Genomic DNA, 20,825 nt, shown 5'->3' on the forward strand with positions numbered 1-20,825 from the left:
AGCACAGACCGGTCATTGAGAGGAGACCTGAGTCCTCTGAATGAACGGCGAGACCTGATTGCCTCAATGACCGGCACAGACCAGTCATCAAGAGATGACTGATTGAGTGTGTTTGGACTGTCAAGATGTCCATTGGACACTCTCAATTTGAGAGTATCCAATGGACGGCGGCAATTTTTGATGTCCGCCCGATGGTTTGAAGGACAAAGCATCACTTGGACGCTTCCAGAAGCGTCCGAGTGATGCTCATTGACCCATGCGTCCGCTGGATGCTCCACGGACATCCTCTGGACATTTCTCAGTCAGAAACGTCCGCGGGATGCAGAGCATTTCCCGGAATGCGCCCCGTGGTGTATGCAAAAGGGGATCTCGCGATTCCCACTAGCTGTGGTTCTTTTCTTTGTTCCCGTATGAATTTACACTTAACTAGATTAGCATCTGCAGATATTATTTTAGTTAACTTGTGGCTGAGAGATTCTGGTACATTTGTCGGGGGTCCTAATTGCGATGTTGTAATGTATGATTGTATCCAAGAGATTTGTAGTTCTACAGCAGAGGAATCAACATTACTTACCAAGAATTTTTGTGACGTTTTTGTCACAGAGTCTTTAGCGCGTCTGCCTCCGCATCGAGGAAGATTTGACTGCCAGGTGAACTTGAAGCCTGGGGTGGAACCTCCATTCGGGAAGATGTACAACTTGAGTAAACCAGAGCTAGATGAGTTGAGAATGCATGTTGATGATAATCTGGCTAAAGGTTTCATTAGGTTTTCCTCGTCTTCAGCCGCGGCACCTATTTTCTATGTCAAGGTAGCGGGTAAGGCAAATCGACCGTGTGTGGACTATTGGATCTTGAACAATATGACAATCCGAGATTCTTATCCGTTACCCGTTCAATAATTTGCATGGTTGCAAACTCTTATCAAAAATTGACTTGAAGGCGGCTTTTAACCTTCTTCGGGTGGCAGAGGGACACAAATGGAAAACTGCCTTCCGCACCCCTTGGGGGCTGTACGAGTACCAGGTAATGCCATTTGGATTAGCTAATGCGCCTGCCACCTTTCAGCGATTTATCCAGCATGTATTGCAGGAATTTCTAGATGTCTGTTGCTTTGTGTATATTGACAACATTTTGATATTTTCCAAGACCAGGGATCAGCATCTTCTGGATCTGACTTCTATTTTACAAAAGCTTTGGGAGTACTCGCTTAAGGCTTCTTTGCATAAGTGCCAGTTCTTCTGTTCTAAGGTAACTTTCCTCGGGTTTGACATTACTGATGAAGGCCTTAAGATGAACAGTGATAAGTTAAGGACAATCAGCAACTGGCACTTTCCGGTCACGGTTAGGGGACTTCGCAAATTTCTGGGTTTCAAAAATTTCTATAGGCGCTTCATTCCACATTTTTTGTCGGTGGCGGGTCCTCTTACAACGCAAACTCAAGAGAAGTATAGCAACTCTAGCCTCATAAAATCCACAACCGCTAGGGAGGCATTTGATGTGTTGAAATCTCTTTTCGTTAACAAGCCATTGCTTTTACACTTTGATTTTGAAAAAGAGGGGATTGTTCATGTGGATAGTTTGGGGTATGTGATAGCAGCGGTTTTGAGCCAGCCAAATGATAAAGGGGAATACCTTCCGGTGAGTTATTTTTCACAGAAGTTGTCTGACCGGGAGGGTTTGTGGAAAATTTTTGATTTGGAATTGTTGGCTATTGTTTCTGCTTGCGTGGAGTGGAGGGCTTGGTTAATGGGGACGGAAGATCCAGTTTGGATGTTTTCAGATCACTCCAATCTTCTATATTTTAAGACAGCTAAGTATCTCTCGCCTAAACAAGCTCGCTGGGCTTTGTTTTTAGATAATTTTGATATGTTCATTTGTCATATTACAGGTGCAAAGAATCCAGCCAATGGTCCTAGTCGTAGGGATGACTACTTCAATGGCAAGAGATTGAACAGAGACGCAGATCTTATCGCTAAGCAAATGGTTAACTGTAATGCAACAACCATGGATAACAAATCCTCTCCCTTTTCCACTCATGACTTATTCTTTCAAAGACCTACACCGAGCCTCTTAGCTTATTTTATGTCTCATTACAGCACGGAGGAGAAGGCGGCAAAGGGTATTTGGTTTTTAGACAATGTGTACTGGCATCAGGATAGGGTTTTTGTTCCAGCTACATTGAGGAAAAGACTGATAATTATGTATCATTATTCTCCGGCTGCAGGACATCCGGGTATAGCGCGAACCTTTTCCTCCTTGACCCGTAGTTTTTTGTGGCCGGGAGTTAAAAAGGCGGTGATTAATTATGTGAATAGCTGTGACTCCTGTCAGCGGGTCAAGGCAAAACGTCGCGTGCCTGATGGGAAACTGGTCTCTCTTGTGGCTGAACCAAAGCTGTGGAGCGTGGTTGGGATGGATATGGTGGTTAAGCTCCCGCTTTTGGGTGGTTTTGACTTGATTCTAGTAGTAATAGATTTATTGAGTAAGCTGACGCACTTCATTCCTTGTAAGGAAGCTTCTTCTTCACCGGTGCTGGCTAGTCTTTTCCGGCGCAAGCATATCTTCCAGTTACATGGCTTGCCAGACAAAATTGTTTCCAACAGAGGCAGTACCTTTGTAAGTGAATTTTGGAAGGCATTGATGAAGTCTTTGGGTATAAAGTCAGCGCTTTTGACAGCATATCATCCGCAGACCGACGGTCAAGCGGAGAGGATGAAGTTATGAACCAAGTTCTGGAGGACTACCTTCGCCATTTCTGCTCTTATTACCAAGACAATTGGGACAAGTGTTTAGAAATGGCTGAGTTTTCTATTAACAACTCAGATTCTTCGAGTTTGAAAATTTCGCCATTTTTCTTTACTTATGGGTTTCACCCTTGATTTAACATTTTGATGGAGAATACAGGCCGCAAGGGACTTGACAAATTTCTGGTGGATTTACAGGTGACGCAGGAAACGGCCACGGAGTGTTTGCGGCAAGCGCGTATAAAACAGGCGATTTATTCCAACAAAGGAAGAAGAGACGCCCCAACTTATGTTGAAGGGGATGAAGTTCTTTTGTTGCAAAAATTCATTCAGTCTTGACGAGTTGTTTCAAAGCTTGATTATAGGTACATAGGCCCTTTTAAGGTTATAAAGATGGTAGGGACTAATGCGGCAAAGCTGGATTTGATTGCTGATTATCCCAAGCTACATCCGGTTTTTAATGTTTCCTTACTAACCCGATATGTGAGTCCCACTATTATTAGCGGTCGTGAAGCTAACCTGGGAATAAAAGGAAAGTATTATACAGATAAGGAAATTGTGGACTGGACAAAAATCAAGGCTGTCTTGGATGTCAGAAGTGTAAAGAAGGGAAAGTTTGATTACTTAATCTCCTGGTCAAATTCTACTCCAGGAGAGGACACTTGGGTGTCACAAGCTCGTATCCCTTTGTCGGCGAACAAGTATGTAGATGCCTTCCGGCGGTTGGCGTAGATGCACGCAAAGAAATCTAAGAAGACGGACGGTTTTTTAGCAAACAATAAGAGTCCGGTGTAGTAGCCAGGTCTCATTTTGTAACGGCTCCGATCGATCTTTAATACATAATCACTGATAATTATGTGTTAATGGTTAAGATTACTATTACAATTGACGATTGGGATTCCCTTGATTCTTAGTCACAATGATCTTCATTTATTATGTAGATGAATTGTTTTCATTTCTGTGACGTCATTTGGTTTTCCCAGTCAGAGTTGTAGTTACTCTTCTCTTTCTTTGTTCTCTTCCTTTCTCTTTCCTCTTCTTTTCTCATCGCAATATTATTTGTCACTATTTCTACAAGCTTATTTATCTTCATCCATCCGATGTAAGACTCAAAAGGTGTTGTGAGACCCTTTTGCTGAATGGCAAAAGGTATGGATGAGGTGCAAACTCTGCCTTTCTGGATATCAGAAAACAAGACCACCAAGCTAAGCTTGGCAGTTTTATTCAGTGATAAGGATATGTTCAGAGATGAAGAGTATAGTTGGATTATATGGTGGAAAGTTCTGAGTGTCTAAGAAACAGATGAGGAGTCTGAAATGGGCAGAAAATACTGGTGACTTGGATGGGGCTTGAACCCAGGTCTGCGAGCAGAGGGTATATAAAGCGAAAAAGAGAAGGTCAAGGTTTGAAAGCTATGCTTCCACCAGGATTGGAACCCAGTACCTTGAGAGGCTTGTGAAAGGTTTGTGAAATCAACTATGAGTGTGAATTGCAAGTAACTGTGATATGTATGTGTAATAAATAACTGTGACAGGTGAGTAGATGGATGATGGGAGCCAGATGGCATGAGGGAGGAAACAACTGGCAGGCAGAGGCCTCCTTATATAGTAAACTGAGAAGGGGTCTAACTTCTAGGGGGTTACATGAGTTTCATATGTATGCAATATCAAAACAGTGGCCAACTTGTGGTTGAGTGGAATAAAAGGAAGGAAATAAAAGAAACAAAGGAATTCAATATGAGGTATTCAATATCCTATGCAAAGTATCCTAGAGCTGAGTTGTGTGTGAAATCATATGTGAAATACTCTGTGAACTGTCCCGGACTAGCATGTGAAAGGTGTGATCCGTGTATCTTCTGATCCAGTAGAGATATGAAGGTGGTTCCAGTTGGTGACTAGGGGTTATTTTGGACGTAGATTCCATTTCTGCCGTCCATTTGTTCCTATCTTGAGGCGTTTAGAGAGTACCAATAAAAGTTTTAATTTTTCTCCTACAAACACAGGAATAACGACTACACCAAGTAATCCTATTCTTGGAAAAGCTTATCCATAACAAACTTATAATCTATAACAAATAACCTCTGAACTCTATCTACTACTTAAGCATATGGCGAACTATCCTCTTGGATAAGTTTCATAGCCACATAACGAACTAGGTGGTAGACTAGCCTTCACAGCTGGGGAGTAACACTTTTTCACACCAGCCCATTTGGTGTCCAATCCGACATCACCTCTGTTATTAGTGATATTGGCTTGCGGGGGAGTTTTACGGCCTGGTGTTATACCTCTCCGGGAGAGAGTTGATGCCAATTACAATTGTGTAGTCGGGTGGTACCTTTTCTTCCTTCCCCGGGGTTTTTACATACATCTTTGAGGCCCCGTTTGGAGCCGATATAATCCAGGCAATATATGATTTTTTTTTGCATGACATCCTATGCTAACTTAACTAAGTCCCTCCGTTTGTGGAGGGGGGACGCCTTCCCGCAGGGACCCTCCAAAAGAGGGACTTATACACTACATCCTAGTACTTAGCCTACTCTTTTTTGTTTTTTTGCTTTTTTTTTGTATTATTGCTTGTACCTCCTCACTCTTAAGGAATAGGATAAAACTTCTGCGGAGCCATGTGACCGCGTGCTTCTCCTGCGTCTTGTACTATACTTATCAGGGATGCTGGATTTTCTCCCCATTTTTTATCTTCACAATGGTAAATTTTGAAGCGCTCGAGTCTCATGATACCACTTCCTGTACTGTGACCGGTGGCTTTCCACTATGTATATAGGTAATGATGCACAATTGCTCTGAGTAAAAAATATTCCAAGCCTCATCTATGGGGCCAATAGGTCGTCCAGTAACCCAGAAGAGGAACACAACCTTCCTCCGACTTATTGAACAGAGTTCTTGGCCAACTCGCAATGGAAAACAACGCCAATATCACTTCCGTCAAAAAACAAGCTGTCTCACTGCCAAAAAGATTACAGGCCTTAGCGATGAACTACTCTCTAGCTACATCAGATCGGTTTCAAAGGACTTTTATCATGATGAACCCAAGTCTCTACAGGTACAAACTGTGTCTGCCCTTGCTCGTGGGGAAAACTGTTTTGTTCGAGCTGGCACTGGCTTTGGGAAGACCAGGATCTCGGAGATGTAGTTTAAGCTGTTTTCAAGCCAAGTCATTGTCCTTGTGTTGAATCCACTGGATTCTCTTGGGGATGATCAGGTAATTATATTAGACATATTATTTCTTTGCACGTTTATGCTAGCTGAACATGTTACAAATTTACTTTCTCGGGGCAACAGGTGAGGGAGAAGCAGCTGGTGAACATTACGGCAGTCAACTTAAACAAGATGACGATGAATTTCAACATCATCAAAAAGATAAAGAATGGGGTGCTATGTACAAGACCGGGTGTGATGGGCAAGTCTGGTTGTGTTTAGGCCTTGCTTTACTGCCGCCGACTGGCTGAGAAGAGCTTGGAGGTCACGTGCCCTGTATTTGAGGTGTGGATTGGAAGGTTGGAGAAGATATGTAAAACCATAATCAGCCAACAGCAGCGCTTCAAAGCAGTTTTCAGGTTTAAAAAATAAAATAAAACCACTCTTACATCCGGTGCGAGGCTGAGACTTGGCAGGGTAGTAGAGCAGAAACAGATGGTCTTGGAACACTAAACAAGAAAAAAAAAGGTTGAGTGGATCAGCTTTTATAGCAATTGTGAAATAATGCCCTGCCAAATGCCAAAAAGAGTAGGGCGGGTAGGGGGGTATACGGCGCAAGTCCCTCCATTGGAGGCTCGCTTCGCGAGGGGCGCTTCGCGCCAGCCAGGCTGTACCAGGCCCTCCGAAGAGGGGCTTGTGTTAAGTCAGCATCCTATGTGACATCTGATCAGGTCCGCCAAAACTTGATCAGATGTCACAAGTTTCCAGATTATATCGCGCAATTAGGGGGGTTCACGTTGCAAAAAAAGCAATGCTGATTTCGTCTGCTCATGCACGTGTGAGTAAGGTTTATGCCTTGCAGATTGCTTCCAAAGGGGAGCTGCCCAGCCAAACCTTTTTGCTTTCTCAGGATTTTCAAAAGCTGCATCTGCTGGTTTTGGTGGCTGATTTGCGAAATCAGCCTTACGTGAACCCCCCTATTATATCGGCTCCTAACGGGGCCTGAACCTCTTGATCAGGAAATTGGAACGTGTCGTGCGTGTCACAACCCAAATCTGCGGGAGACCGAGACGCGGTGGTCCCCGGCACGCTCGCGTGGTCAAAGGTCCCCCAGACTCCCAGTTCTCGGACGTGGCTCTCGGGGAACTTTCCCTCAACGCACGACTTGCTGTTGTGAACCACGGTCGCTAGGGTAACTCTCTTGGAGAAACATTATCAACATGCATATTGAAGTGAGCAATTTTACTTGACCTGCGATGATGTATCATACATAATCTGATGGCAAATTTTGAATTCCTTCTCAGTCATTGACGATCCAAGGTTTCAAATCATACCGAGACGCCACTTCAGTCGATCACTTTTCCCCCGGAGTCAACGTGGTCGTTGGCCGCAATGGTTCCGGAAAATCAAATTTCTTCTCTGCCATCCGATTTCTCCTGAATGACCAATACGGTTCACTGACGCGGGAAGACAGACAAAGTCTCCTACACGAGGGTTCGGACAACAATTCAACTTTTTCGGCTTTTGTTGAGGCAGTATTTGACAATTCGGACCAAAGATTTCCGACTGGAAAAAGTCAAGTTATCATCAGGCGGACCATAGGCTCTAAGAAGGATGAATATTCTCTCGACAAAAAATCGACCCCTAAGGGCGAGATTATGTCTCTCTTCGAATCCGCCGGCTTCAGCAAAAGTAACCCCTACTACATAGTGCCCCAAGGACGAGTCTGTTTTCCATTATCCTCAATTAGTCTTCTATATCTCATCAGTTAAAAAATCGCTTTTTCTTTCATTTACATGTAGATCACGCACTTGACAAATATCAAGGATGCAGACCGGCTAAACCTCCTCAAAGAAGTAGCTGGAACCCAAGTTTATGAAGAACGTCGTTCGGAATCTGTCAAGATAATGGACGATACATCGGCTAAAAGAGTTAAAATCGATGAATTACTGGAGTCCATTGAAACACGCTTGAACGAACTTGAGGAGGAAAAACAGGAACTTAAAGAATATGATCAATTGGACCGTGAAAGAAGATGTCTGCAGTACGGTATATACATGCGAGAGATGAACGAAATCAGCGATTCTCTCGAAAATATCGAATCAGCGCGACGTAAAGACCTTGAAGAAGCAAATGGACTACGTGCTCAGTCTGTAGACCGTGAGCGACAGATTAGCGATCTTGAAAGTCAGCTAGCAATTGCAAAACACAAATTGGAATCTCTCGCACAAGATAAGCTTCAGCTGGAACACGAAAGGCGTGAATCGATTAAGGCTAAGACGCAAGTTGAATGTATGCTGAGGGACTCAGAAGAGCTGAAGGAGAAGGATGAAAGTAGAAAGGCGAAATGGGAGGATGAAGCCAATCGACTGAAAAGGGAAATCGATTCCAAAACTAAGCAATTGACAGTGATCAGACCGAAGCACGAGGCGCAAGAGAAAGAATATAATCAAATTGCTGAACGATTGAGTGAGCTCGAGACCGTCATCAACTCTTTATACGAGAAACAAGGCCGGTCCCACCAGTTTCGCACTCAGAGAGAGAGAGACCAACATATACACGGAGAGCTCAAGAAACTAAACGAACTCGTCAGATCACGCGAAGAGTCCTTACAACAAGTGGTATCGGACGAACAGCACGTAAAGGAGAATCTCGCTGAGGTTGAATCTCGGGCATTGGAAGTTCGAACAAAGATTGATGATCACAAACAATGGATGCATGAAAAAACAACCGAACTCTCAAAAATCAAAGCTGAACATCATCAATTGACCGAACAACGAAAATCACTTTGGAAAGAAGCTACCCGAGTAGTTCAGCAACTGCTAAATGCTACGAATGCCAAGGAGAAAGCAGTCAAAGACTTGCGTCTCACGATGGATCGTGTAGGTTACTGTTTCTCTTGGCCTATTTTGTGACAGATAACAATTTTGTCATTTAATCCGATACCGACTCACTTTCTGATGCTGCCGTGTAGAACTCGTCGCAAGGATTAGACATGGTACAGCTAATCATGGCGAGAGGTGATGTACCTGGGATCTACGGACCGCTTTACAGCCTTTTTGAGGCCGATGAAGCCCATAAAACGGCTGCCGAAGCAACGGCTGGCAATGCGTAAGCAATCTCTATCTTTCATTACTGGCGAGAAAACCCCATTCACCCACCTGATGGATGAGTGTCTCGATTTTAGCCTATTCCATGTCGTGGTCGATAATGACGGGACCGCCCAACGAGTGCTGGAAATCTTGGCCAAAGAAAAAAAAGGGCGTTGCACTTTTATACCTCTCAATCGGCTCAAACCTAAGAATGTCCAATATCCATCTGATAACGATGCGATCCCGCTGTGAGAGGTCCATCCGATTTGTGCTCTTGAATCGTTACTAACTTTCTTTTCGCTACAAACTATACCCCCATTAGCATACACAAACTGCACTACGATCAAAAGTATCAGCTAGCTTTTGAGCAGGTGTTTGCCAAAACTATTGTTTGTCGCAGTCTTGAGGTTGCCGGTGCCTACATGCGATCTCATCATCTCAACGGGATCACGTCGGATGGCGACAAAGTTGATAAGAAAGGCAGCATTTCTGGTGGTTACCATGAAACCCGTAGGTCGAGGTTGGAATCTGCGAAAGAGATTCAAGTCTGGAGTCAGAGGTGTGATGAGGAATCCGCGAGATCTCGAGAGGTCAAAGCGTTGATTCGCCAATTGGATCAACAAATTACTCAGCTCATAGGACAAATCAAACATGTAGAGGGCGACTTCGAGCGTAAGCAAAATGAAAGAGCGCCCCTTGCAGCTGAACTATCTTCTCTGCGAGAGAGCATCGAAGCTTTGAAGCTCCGAATACAAAAGTTTGACCGACTACGACAAGGCCAAGCATTCGACGTCAAGAATTTGAAAACTCAGATCAATCTTCTTGAAGCGGAAATGAGCAGCAAAATGCGGACCACTTTGAGTGACGAAGAGCTTGAGAGACTGAATTCAGCAACAACTGAGATGGATTCACTCAAATTGAAGATGCTAGATGTCAATAAGCACAAAGTGGAGGTGTGTCTAACATTTGTTTGGGAAGTTGACGACCTAAAAGACCTGACGTTTCATTTTTTTTCTATAGCTAACAAACCAAAAAAACATGATCGAAATAGAGCTCAAAGAAAAGCTGGACCGTAAACTTGAGGAAATCAACAAGAAAATTGAGCGGATTGGCGAGGATTCGACCCTATCACAACCAAGCTCCAATGAGCTCGAGTTCGGTCAGAATGAGTTATCTACCCTGACTCGATCCATCGAGGAAAATAACGCTCAGTTGACGAGTAAGTCAGAGGCAGGCTGATACTTCATATTGAGTGACGATCGCCTGAAAGAAATCTATGGATTGATTTGCTGCCTGCAGACATTGCCAACGAGATAGAAGCTCTGAACAACAGTATCCAACGGAATGAATCTAAAATCGAAAAGCTACAAGCTGAACAAGCCGAAGATACCCGGGAGGCGACAAAGCAAAGCAAGAACGTTGAGCGGTATTGGTCCAAAAAGCTCCTCTTACAACAACGGCGTGATGAATGTAACAATAATATCAGAAGCTTGGGGGTTCTACCGGAGGAGGCATTCGAAAAGTATATCAGACATCGCACGGAGAAGGTAATGCATGTTCGCTGTAGTATATATCGTCTGAGCTGCAAATATTCCGATTCTGAATAACCATGTCGGTTCCTAGTTGCTCAAATCCTTACAAAAGGTCACTGAATCTCTGAAGAAGTACTCGCATGTCAACAAAAAAGCGATCGAGCAATACCAAAATGTAAGCTGTTCGCACTCAGTCATTCTTTTGTGTGTACTCTTCCACATCATTTGGCCCAGTGCAGTCGTGTTAGAAGAAGAAAAATCAATGGGCATTGAATACACTATCCGCAGACTCGGTCGCCCGAGTCCCACTTCCTTGAGGCTATTTCTGACAACCCCTTTTGCGTGTTCAAATCTAGTTTACGGAAGAAAGGGACAAGCTCATTGAACGGCGTGAAGAGTTAGAGAAATCTGCAGAATCGATTACTGACTTGATCGAAGTTCTCGATAGGAGAAAGGATGAAGCGATTGAACGGACCTTCAAACAAGTATCAAAGAACTTTTCTGAGGTCTTTGAAAAATTAGTTCCCCTGGGTAGAGGCAGATTGATTATGCAGAAGCGGTTGAACGATGTAAGTATTTTGGCATATATATTATTCTCAGCAGTTGACCGATGAACCCTTAGTGACTGAATGTAATCAATGGACGGTTTGCAGGACCAACGTGATGAAGATGACAGCGAAGACGATGGCGCGCAGCATGCCGGATTAATAAGTCAATATACGGGTGTCTCCATAAAAGTAAGTTAGTGAGCCGTTGCCAAAGAGAAAGCATGGCTGAGAGTTTGTCATTTTTAGGTATCGTTCAATTCTAAATCTGATGAGGGATTGAGAATTCAACAACTTTCAGGCGGGCAAAAATCACTGGTAGCATTGGCCACGAGTGCGTCCCCTAACCCACTTCAAGTTTTCTTATCTGACCAATGCTCACGGAGGGTGGCCTGGTTGCGTTTTGTTTTGCTTTGCGTAGTCTTTGCCATCCAAAAATGTGATCCTGCGCCGTTTTATTTGTTTGATGAAATTGACGCGAACTTGGACCCTGACAGGCGAACATCTGTCGCAGGTAATGACTCTAAAATTCTCTCTATTTTTGTCCCCCATTCATGCATGGTTTAACTATGTTTCTCATTTCCTGGATATACTTGCTTGTTTTTTGTGGACAAATTATAAAAAAGCTATGATAGGGGAGCTAGGAAAAGAAGCTCAAATGATTTGCACGACTTTCCGGCCGGAAATGTTGGAACATGCTGATCAGTTCTGGGGGGTTATTTTCAACCAACGCAAGATTAGTACCATCAAGCAAATCGAAAAAACACATGCCAAGCAATTCGTCGAGTCGTGAGTTTGAGAACGCAATGCTGGAGTCCATTGTGGCCAAAATGATACCCTACTAACTTGTCTTATTTTTCTGGTTTGGTATTTGCCTTAGAAACGAACGTGCGCCTCCCACGGTCACATGAGACGATACTTTTCCGAACAGATATTCACTTTCAACTTGTTCACATTGATCTAATACTCCCTAACAATCCGTTCAATCTCGATTTCGGCCGCTGTGACTTTCCTCTGAAGACCGATACCATCCTCAGACCATCGTTCTTTTTTCAAGTCTTGTATACCTTGTTCATACTGATCCTGTAGCCCAAAATTAACATACGGTTATGATCAAAAGAAGTGACTAATATTACAGTGTGGTGATGCTAATATTGGTAGAGTGTATGTTACATTGTAATCGTAATGTCACGAACTTTTTCCGTTTGAGTTTTGATTAGTATAAGAACTTTTGTCAAGTTCGATTTCGATTGTCCTCGTTGGTTAAACATGGGCCACCAAAAGACTCATTTGGCTGTACTGTACATCTGGCAAAAAGTCTGGTTGACCGGAATTCATTTTTATACGCAGCCTGGAAATTGTGAGCACAAAAAGCAGCATATGACAAGAGCAGTATACAAGAGACTAGGGTAAGCAAATTTGTTTGGAATGTGAGCAGAGGGCAATTGCGCGCAAAGCAAGAAACATCGAAGTTGGCCAGAATGAAAGAAATAAAGCAGCCATATTCAAAAAAAGAGGAGAAAAGACAGCGAACGACGAAACTAATGTTCTTGAACTAAACTTCTACAAACAGTTTTAGAGTCAGCAAGGGGATACATATGCGGCACAACATGATGGAAGGATTGAAAGGGCAGCAATGATGGGTTGATCAACTAATCAAGAGTTCTTTCGGCATCGACAGTGCCATAATAACAGGACATTTGATGATCTCGGCTGGCTGGTTTGCCAGAGATACTGAAAGTGGTTCTGCGTTTCGTCGCAGGAGATCGCTGTTGAAATTTGTCGTCATAGTGGGGTGTGATCTGGTCGGTTTTCTGGACCAGCACCGCTCTGAGCTTCTGAACAACCCGAGAGATGCGATGAGAAGCCTTCGCATCATATTCATTGGAGGCCGGGCGAGGGCTTGCAGGGGTACATGGCGAGTTATTGTGAGGCATCAAGGGCGTATCATTCGATGATGAATTGGAGCCCTGAGGGGTCAACTGGAGACTGTTGTTTAACGTTGTGGATTCGGAAAACGAGGGAGATACGTTTGGGGACTTGGTTGGGTTGTTCTCAAGTGACAATGCAGGACCGAGGAAAAGGCTCTGGCCGTCACGCTGAGTTGGGGGGTAAATCAGTTCAATAGGCTGACTAGGCGATATTCCCAATGCTGAATGTACTGCCTCGGCATCGATTAGAGGATAATCGAAGTAGTCCGCGTCTTCTTCGGGATCCAACAGGGGCTTCTCCCAGTGAGTAAATCGACGATGTAAGGCAAACCGAAGAGGTGTGCTGGTCGCCGCGGCTTTGCCAGTGAAGTCTTGAACACACCTTTCATAGCGAGGATCAGTGAAATTCAGCTTCATAAAGTCCAACTCCTGATTTCTATAGGACGCCAGAGGTTGAGGTAAGCAATCCAGCCAAGCTTGTCGGCGTAAAGGCACTGCGTCCATCAAGCGACGAGGATCAGGTGAATGTCTGGAGGGATGCAGTCGCGGCTTGGTCCAAGGGGCACCGTTGAAAGGTTGGTCGGCGTCGCTAAAAAGAGTGCGCATAACAGCAGACTTGATGTGTTGTGCTACACTTGCACCAGCGTTGATGACTTGGTCAATCAACCCGAGCTGAACGGCAGTTGTCGCGCTCATGGGAAGAATACCACGAGTGAATTTCTTGGCGACTTCTTCTCCAGCTCGAGCATACCAGGTCAGCGTATGATATTCTGATCCGTACAGCCCGACAGCTCGCTGTTGGTGCAATTGAACATCAGTCGACATCTCAGCTGGTGCGGGAATATCAAGTGCGTACATAGTGAGGATTGATGACAGCATTTTCCACGCAGAAAACGAAATCGCAGCAGGTAGCCAAGGCAAAGCCGCCTACGGAGAAAAGAATCACCCAGGACCCAGGTTAGTTAGTGTTCCCACAGCGAGGTGTCACCAGGAGGTAGACAGCTCACCAGCTGCAGCGTTACCACGAATCGCGGCAAATGTGACGATATCACGGGCTGAGAGAAGGGCCTCGACGCAATCGTTGATTGCATTGATATTTTTCCAGCTTTCTTGCGCGGCGTCCGTTGAGCAAACACCCAGGTGAATACCATTGTTCCAGTAATCGCCCCCCATTAGGACAAGAGCTTTGACACTCGATTGGCTGATCACTTCTTTGATTGCCGCCAACAGTTGCTGACATTGCGCAGTAGAAGCAGCCCCATTGTAAAAGCTGTGCCGGAGGAGATTCGCATACATAAGCAAAACAGATAATCCGATTCAGAACAGTGGATAATACTCACTTCGAGTAAATATATGCAGTTTGGAAAGCTCCATAAAAGCTGTCGTATTCAATCCAGACTTCTTGGAATGTGCCGGGGACTTTGACAAAGCCGGCGAGATTCCAAGTGGGAATAGCCTCAAAATCGACCTCGTTCGCCAACTCTGGCACCGATTTAAGGCCAAGCAGAGCTGGCAGCTTGGCGGGAAGAAGGGCTTGATTTTTGGGCTTGAGTCTACGAACATGGGTTATCCAAACTCCTTTACCGTCCGCTGTCAAGACCAGTACGGCACCGTCTCTTTGTGCAGCAATCTGGCCAGCGCGAGGAGCCTTGAAAGGTATCGGGTTCTCTTCGATAAGACCCCCGTATAGATACAGTTTCTTGCCGTATAAAAGGGGGCTTTGCACACCAGGTTGGGAGTCAGACGCACGCAGTCGACGAGAGACTAGAGCAGCTGAATCAGTTTCTGGATTCCATGCTCTTTGTGCAGGTTGGAGCAGCGGACGAGTGTGTGTTTTGCCGCCAAGAAATTCTTGCTGGGTAGTGGCGGACTTGGAAGCCCAAAGCGACTCGGTTGGTAGGCTGGGATTAATGGAAGGAAAAGATGGGATGGGCGCCACAGCTAATAAGCGATCAATAGCACATAGACAAGCCGCGACGGCTGCAGTCGTCAGAGGTCCGCGGTAGAGTGAAGCTTTGGTTAATGCGGTGGGTCCATCGAGTGTGATGGGGAATTGCTCCCAAGCCCAGACGGGTCCGGCGTCAAACTACGGCATAATCATAGGGAGTTGAACATGATCAGCGAAGGCGCTACTCTAGAAGTTAATAAAATTGTAAACAAACCTCTTCAATGGCTTGAAGAACTGTAACGCCCCAGTGAGACCTCCCTTGGCCACTAGCAACATACTGGTTGGTGGATATTTTTTCCAGCGCCTTCTGTGAATCAGCTTCTGTGCCGTCGTCACCCAGTAAGACCCAATCAATGGCTGAAGGACCAGCATCTCCGGGGGCACCTGGCTAAGGTTCCAATAGTACCTCGTGTCAGCGTTGGCGACGACAGAAGGAAGCATAAAGGTGCTTACATGAATAATCCAGGTGAGGTAACTTTCATACACTTCAGCGGGGACTTTTTTCGTGAGAAAGGGGCACACAATGAGGTCCGGCTAGAGAAAAGACAAAAAAATGATTTCGCGTCAGCAATCCAGTCACTTGTTTCGAGATTGGCTCAGCAAATAGAGAACGTACTCCTGCCAACTTGGCTGCCTCAATCATGAGGTCAGGGGAGATAGCAAGTTCAACGGTGACATGGTGCCCGCGTTCTTGCAGGACAAGGGATAATCTTTGGGATAAGCTATTGTGAGCAGTGCAAAGAAAGAGGATCTTCAAGGATGGTCCAGCGGTTTGGCGGGCCATTGGGATTGTGATTTAGGCTAATACTGTGTGAGAGGTGTGAGAGGTATAGGTCAGAATTCTTGCGAACACCGCTGTCGGGGATGTTGTGCGCGGCCTTTATGGATTGATCAAAAGGATTCCGTAGAAGCGATAAGTAACGATGGTTGGAATATGCGGGTATTGGTGTGAAACAAATAATGATATTCAAATCGGAGGATTGGTGAGGCTGTAGATTCGAATGATTGTGATGATGGCAATGTAGTAATAATGCCCGAAAGCGGTAAGGACGAGTGATAGAAAGATGAGAGCAGCTCGAATGGGCTTGCTGGCTTTCCGGGACAAATACGTTTTAGGGCCAAAGAAACAATGAGCGGCCAATGTAGTCCGCCCGAATTAGGCTGGATGGGGATGAGAACTCCTCCGCGGCCGTTCAAATGCTTTATGTAGTCGAGTAATGTATTCCTTTCGGGATATGGGTTCGGGGAAAGTTGCTGTTCCAAACAAGTTGCAGTTGCAAAATGTCTTGGATGATGTGAAGTCCGCAGAGTAATGAAAGAACAGTCCAGGGAGTATTGTGATGGGAGGCGAAGAAGTGAATGAATCTGGAGAAAACAATCTATCGTGGAACGGGCGAGGAAAACCACCCCATTTATAGCATGAATTGGGATACAGACCAGCTCTTTGACCCAATCAATTCACAATGCAAATTGGCAGTGCATTTCTCATCCCATTCAAATGTAAGGGGTAAGAACCCGTGTGAGTAAACCCTGCTGTGTGTGCTCAGGCTTACTTAGCACTTAGGACTTCAGTCACGCCAAGATCGCCGACACTGCTTCAGACTGTATATTTTCGGTGCCATTCCATGGACCACCTGAGGCACCATGACCAGCGCCGACCCGGAGCTTCTTCAATTTACATATTGACTGCCCGCCCAGTTAGGCCGTGGTCGTGTATCACCCAACATGATGTGTGGCGTTTCAAGCTTGAGAGGGGCTTCGCGGCTGCCCTCGGTGTCTCGCCAGAAAGCCGGGACAGCAGAAATGCTGCAGCTTCTAACTTCTCGGAACCACTCTAATGGAATCGAAGGTGCATGTATGCGGGCTTGAAGCCTTCGGCCTGGTTGCGATCCGGTGGTTCTGCGACCAACTTTCCTTGGTGTTTCGCCATGTGCATTGCTTTAGCACGTCCGGTTCGTACTCGCCCAGGCAGCAAGTGTGTTTGTTGTGTCAGACTTATCGACGGGGGGCGGGAGGTGCCATCCGTACAAGAATGTATGCAGCTGGCAGCAGTGGGGTACCCTGGCACAATTGTACCGTACCGATCTTCGCACTTCAGTCCTGCGCCCTATCGGCCTGGACGAGTCCACGAGGAGAAACTCGCAAGCGAGCTTCCAATACCAAAGACTGAATATTATCGTATGCCCATGAGGATAGCGTCGCTCGGCCACGAGCCAACACGCATCGCGGGGCTGCGTACATCGGCAAACAACAGCAGGTGCCCGTGCAAGCCCATAATTATTCAGGCCAACCAGGCTCACTAACTTGCCCAGCCTCACCGAAAATACGCACACGTGTCTGCCTGCGTGAAGCTCGTCGGCAACCTGGATCCTGCGAACAGCCACAACAGATTTTTCTGGATGACATGGAAGGCGGAGTGGAGGGCGCTCTTACACACGCCCGAGGCAAATGTCCGGGGTGATAGTGGTGATAGTTTCTGTTCCAGCAGACTCGTTGCCACGTGCGCCGGAACCACCAGGAAATATATTGTAGCGTGTGTCATGTTTTCACCGCTCGAGAAACGAGCTAGGGAGTCTGCAAGCAACCTCTTCATGGTTTGTTCATACAAGAAATGGTCTGGTTTCCAACAATGTCAATTGAGAATGTTCCATCATCGGTTCATCTCCAGATCTTCTTCAGGTTTATCATGGAAATTGGCAGCTTGAGTATCATATCTGAACATATAGAGTTGGCCTAAAGTAAAATTACACCGTGGGCCTACGGTAAGAAGTTGGAATGACCCTGAGTAACATGGAGAAGATCTGGTCACTTGAACACATGCTTTCGAGTTTCCAGTAGCTGTGCGTTGAGTGTATGAACTTCAGTGATTTGGTAAGTTACAGGAACTCAAGCGGTGCTTCCAGATTTTCTGACCACTCGCATAATACATATCTCCCCGCAAATCCGGAACATGATCAATCTCCATTTCCGACGGGCGGTGCTTCTTGACTGGTTCCACGGCTGATCATGGCGTAATTACGGCAACCAGTTCGCGTTAACTGTGAAGGTGGCCAGGATGGCAAAGGGCTACTCAACGAATATCCACTGCCAGTAGGCTTATCTCCTTCATGGAGTCGATTCCTGTGCGAAAGAAGTGTTTTCCTTTTCTACGTAAACACAAAACAAGGGGGAAAACACGGTAGGCGGAACCCTTTTTTAAACAATAAAAAAAATGTGCGCCCAAAGATATTAAACATACTGTTGAAATTAAGAAGAGTCACAAGATCAATGAAAGAATATGAGTGTTGTACCAAGATGAAGAGAAAATAGATTAATTACAACATAAGAATGTCAAGGGGGATGGAGAACTAGGCGAGAAGGTCTACCATTCGATTGATTTCAGGTTCGATTCTAGATTGAAGGCTTGTCTCATCAAGATGACATCGGCTCTACATTTCCTCAATAAGAGCATCAAATGATCGATCCCCTTCTGTTGGTTGAGTAGAATCTAATCATGAACGCGTATTTTCACAGCTTGAATGAGTTTTTTGTGATATTTAGAAGGTAAGAAAAAACAAGGACGAACTTCTAAGACTTTTTTGATCTCTTTGTCATCAATGACCGACCATTTCCCTCCCCCACCGTCGCTGGAACCAACGCTAACGAATCCGGAATGGCCAGATTGATGGACCGGACCTGAGCCCGTCGGAGAATGGTGGGAGCCATGGCTTACGACTGATTGATTGCCCGTTGGACCGTTTCCATTGTTCGAGACGAAAAATCCACCAAAGTTTTTAATCTGATGCAGCGTCGACCAGAGTTCGGAAATCTTAGCCTTGCCCCCAAATTGATCGAGGATCGACTTGAGGACCTTGATCCTCTGGATCAGCTCTTCTTCTTTCTGGTTGTTCCTGATCAGTTGCTGATGCTGATAACTCGGTTGCGAATGTGGTTGATAAGCTGCGACGGCAGAGGATGATGGAGAATGTAGGACAATCCCATTCAGCTTGTTGACCAGGCCCATCAATCGGGCGCTTAGCTTCACTTGTTCGGTCTTCAATTTATGCAGTCTAGATGTTGTTTCGAGGTTATGTTTACGCGCTATGTCATTGAGTCTGTTGGAAATTTCCTGGATGAGATATGTAAGTTTAGTGACTGCGCAATACTTCACAATGGACATGTTCATAAGAAAAGCCTTCTGGCGTACTACTAACTCCAAGTTTCAATAGATGTACTTGAGCCTGCTTTTGTTGGACAGCAACTCGTTTGGAAAGGTCCTCGAATCCGATAGCAAGGGTAGGTACCAATCGACTAGGATCAGGATTGTTCCTTTTAGCGCGTTGCCATCTGGGATCATCTGATGCCAGCTGGTTTGGCCTGCCGTATAGATGGACTTGCTCAGGAGGAACGACATTATAAAAGAAAAACTACTCGAGCGATCAATCGATACCAGTGATAGGGTGAGCGCGAGAAGAACAAATCGCGAGGTTGACGCGTCGTCAGTCTCCAGGAGTAACCGCGACTCCGACAGAAATTATACCAGCAGGATCGGTGAAGTTTGAACTGACCTGGAATTGACATTGAGGATCCGAGACGTTCCAATTGGCATGTATTTTGAGGATACGATCTTGAATCGAGAGCTCGGAAAGGGTGATGGGCCGTCTGGCCAGTTGAGCGGTACTCGATCTCAGGGTTGAAAGCGCGCTATTGGTTGTAGATGGGGCCGATCTATTCAGCGTTGAGTTATTGGTCGAATTGAATAGGAAACTATTGATGGGTGTGGACGAAATTTGACTGCCTAATCCAGTTGGTAAATTGTTAACATTGTTGGGGTTGTTGCTGTTGTTCGAGAAGCTTCCGAATAAGTTGGTAGATTGACTAGCTGGCTGGAGTGTACTGTTATTGTTATTATTCGAAATGCTTCCAAACAAGTTGGTCGATGGGGTATTTTGAGTTTGGGTTGAGAGCGAATTCGAAAAGTTTCCGAACAAGTTGGTAGATTGACTAGCTGGCTGGGGTGTATTGTTATTATTATTGTTGTTGTTGTTGCTGTTGTTGTTTGAGAGGCTCCCAAATAAGTTGGTAGATTGACTAGCTGGCTGGGTTGTGTTGTTATTGTTATTATTCGAGATGCTTCCAAACAAGTTCGTTGATGGGGTACTTTGAGTTTGGGTTGAGAGCGAATTCGAGAAGCTTCCGAATAAGTTGGTAGATTGACCAGCTGGCTGGGGTGTGTTGTTATTGTTGCTGTTTGAGAGGCTCCCAAATAAGTTGGTAGATTGACTAGCTGGCTGGGCTGTGTTGTTATTGTTATTATTCGAGATGTTTCCAAACAGGTTGGTTGATGGGGTATTTTGATTTTGGGTTGAGAGCGAAGTTCCGAATAGTGAGTTGGTGTTCGTGGGTTGGGTTGAGAATGGACTGGGTTTTTGGGATGGTGAGCCTGTCGTTTTAAAAAATATATCAGTTTGTTACATCTTTGACTAATGATGGCCTCAAGGATAATGGTTCCTACATACCCTGGATGGGATCGGCTGTGCGTTTACCAAATAAGGACATGATGGCTCAAGTTGATCGTTCGTTCGCTTCTATCGATGAAGAAAAGTCTCTTGTTGAGTCTGAGCGCGAATCGGATGTATTGTGGTCAATCCGAGTCAAGGGACTGGGCGATCGAGAACTGAGGTCACCATTCCTCCTGGAATCCACATTGCATATGTATGTGCATTCGTAGACCCCCTGGAGCTAACTCGGAGGGGGTTTCCACCTCGGGGTTTTGGACCCGGGTTCTTTGCTACATGATTTCGGAGAGCCCTGGTATAGCCTGAGCTGGCGCGAAGCGCTCCAACGGAGGGATTTGGGACTAATGGGCCCAAACTGAACTGGGAGATTCTGGTCTTCCAAA

At 45.4% G+C, this 20,825-nt stretch overlaps 3 protein-coding genes across 3 annotated transcripts; 1 reads left to right on the forward strand and 2 right to left on the reverse strand.

Moving 5' to 3' along the window:
* Positions 1-7,116: 7,116 nt before the first annotated feature.
* PtA15_9A695 (uncharacterized protein) lies at positions 7,117-11,976 on the forward strand (the record flags this gene model as incomplete). Its single annotated transcript, XM_053172931.1, has 15 exons — positions 7,117-7,128; positions 7,201-7,620; positions 7,699-8,778; positions 8,871-9,007; positions 9,084-9,236; positions 9,311-9,941; positions 10,009-10,207; positions 10,288-10,535; positions 10,612-10,695; positions 10,877-11,089; positions 11,174-11,257; positions 11,315-11,399; positions 11,487-11,579; positions 11,692-11,854; positions 11,946-11,976. 15 exons carry the CDS (start codon positions 7,117-7,119, stop codon positions 11,974-11,976), a joined length of 3,633 nt encoding a protein of 1,210 aa, XP_053024123.1.
* A 741-nt stretch (positions 11,977-12,717) lies between these two features.
* PtA15_9A696 (uncharacterized protein) lies at positions 12,718-15,728 on the reverse strand (the record flags this gene model as incomplete). Its single annotated transcript, XM_053172932.1, has 7 exons — positions 12,718-13,791; positions 13,853-13,923; positions 14,004-14,266; positions 14,337-15,082; positions 15,159-15,332; positions 15,398-15,478; positions 15,561-15,728. 7 exons carry the CDS (start codon positions 15,726-15,728, stop codon positions 12,718-12,720), a joined length of 2,577 nt encoding a protein of 858 aa, XP_053024124.1.
* Positions 15,729-18,305: 2,577 nt separating this feature from the next.
* PtA15_9A697 (uncharacterized protein) lies at positions 18,306-20,482 on the reverse strand (the record flags this gene model as incomplete). Its single annotated transcript, XM_053172933.1, has 5 exons — positions 18,306-18,431; positions 18,510-19,052; positions 19,138-19,350; positions 19,492-20,366; positions 20,443-20,482. 5 exons carry the CDS (start codon positions 20,480-20,482, stop codon positions 18,306-18,308), a joined length of 1,797 nt encoding a protein of 598 aa, XP_053024125.1.
* Between the last annotated feature and the right edge of the window lie 343 nt (positions 20,483-20,825).

This window comes from Puccinia triticina, chromosome 9A, assembly GCF_026914185.1.
Source record: "Puccinia triticina chromosome 9A, complete sequence".
In the NCBI taxonomy this organism is placed as follows: domain Eukaryota; kingdom Fungi; phylum Basidiomycota; class Pucciniomycetes; order Pucciniales; family Pucciniaceae; genus Puccinia; species Puccinia triticina.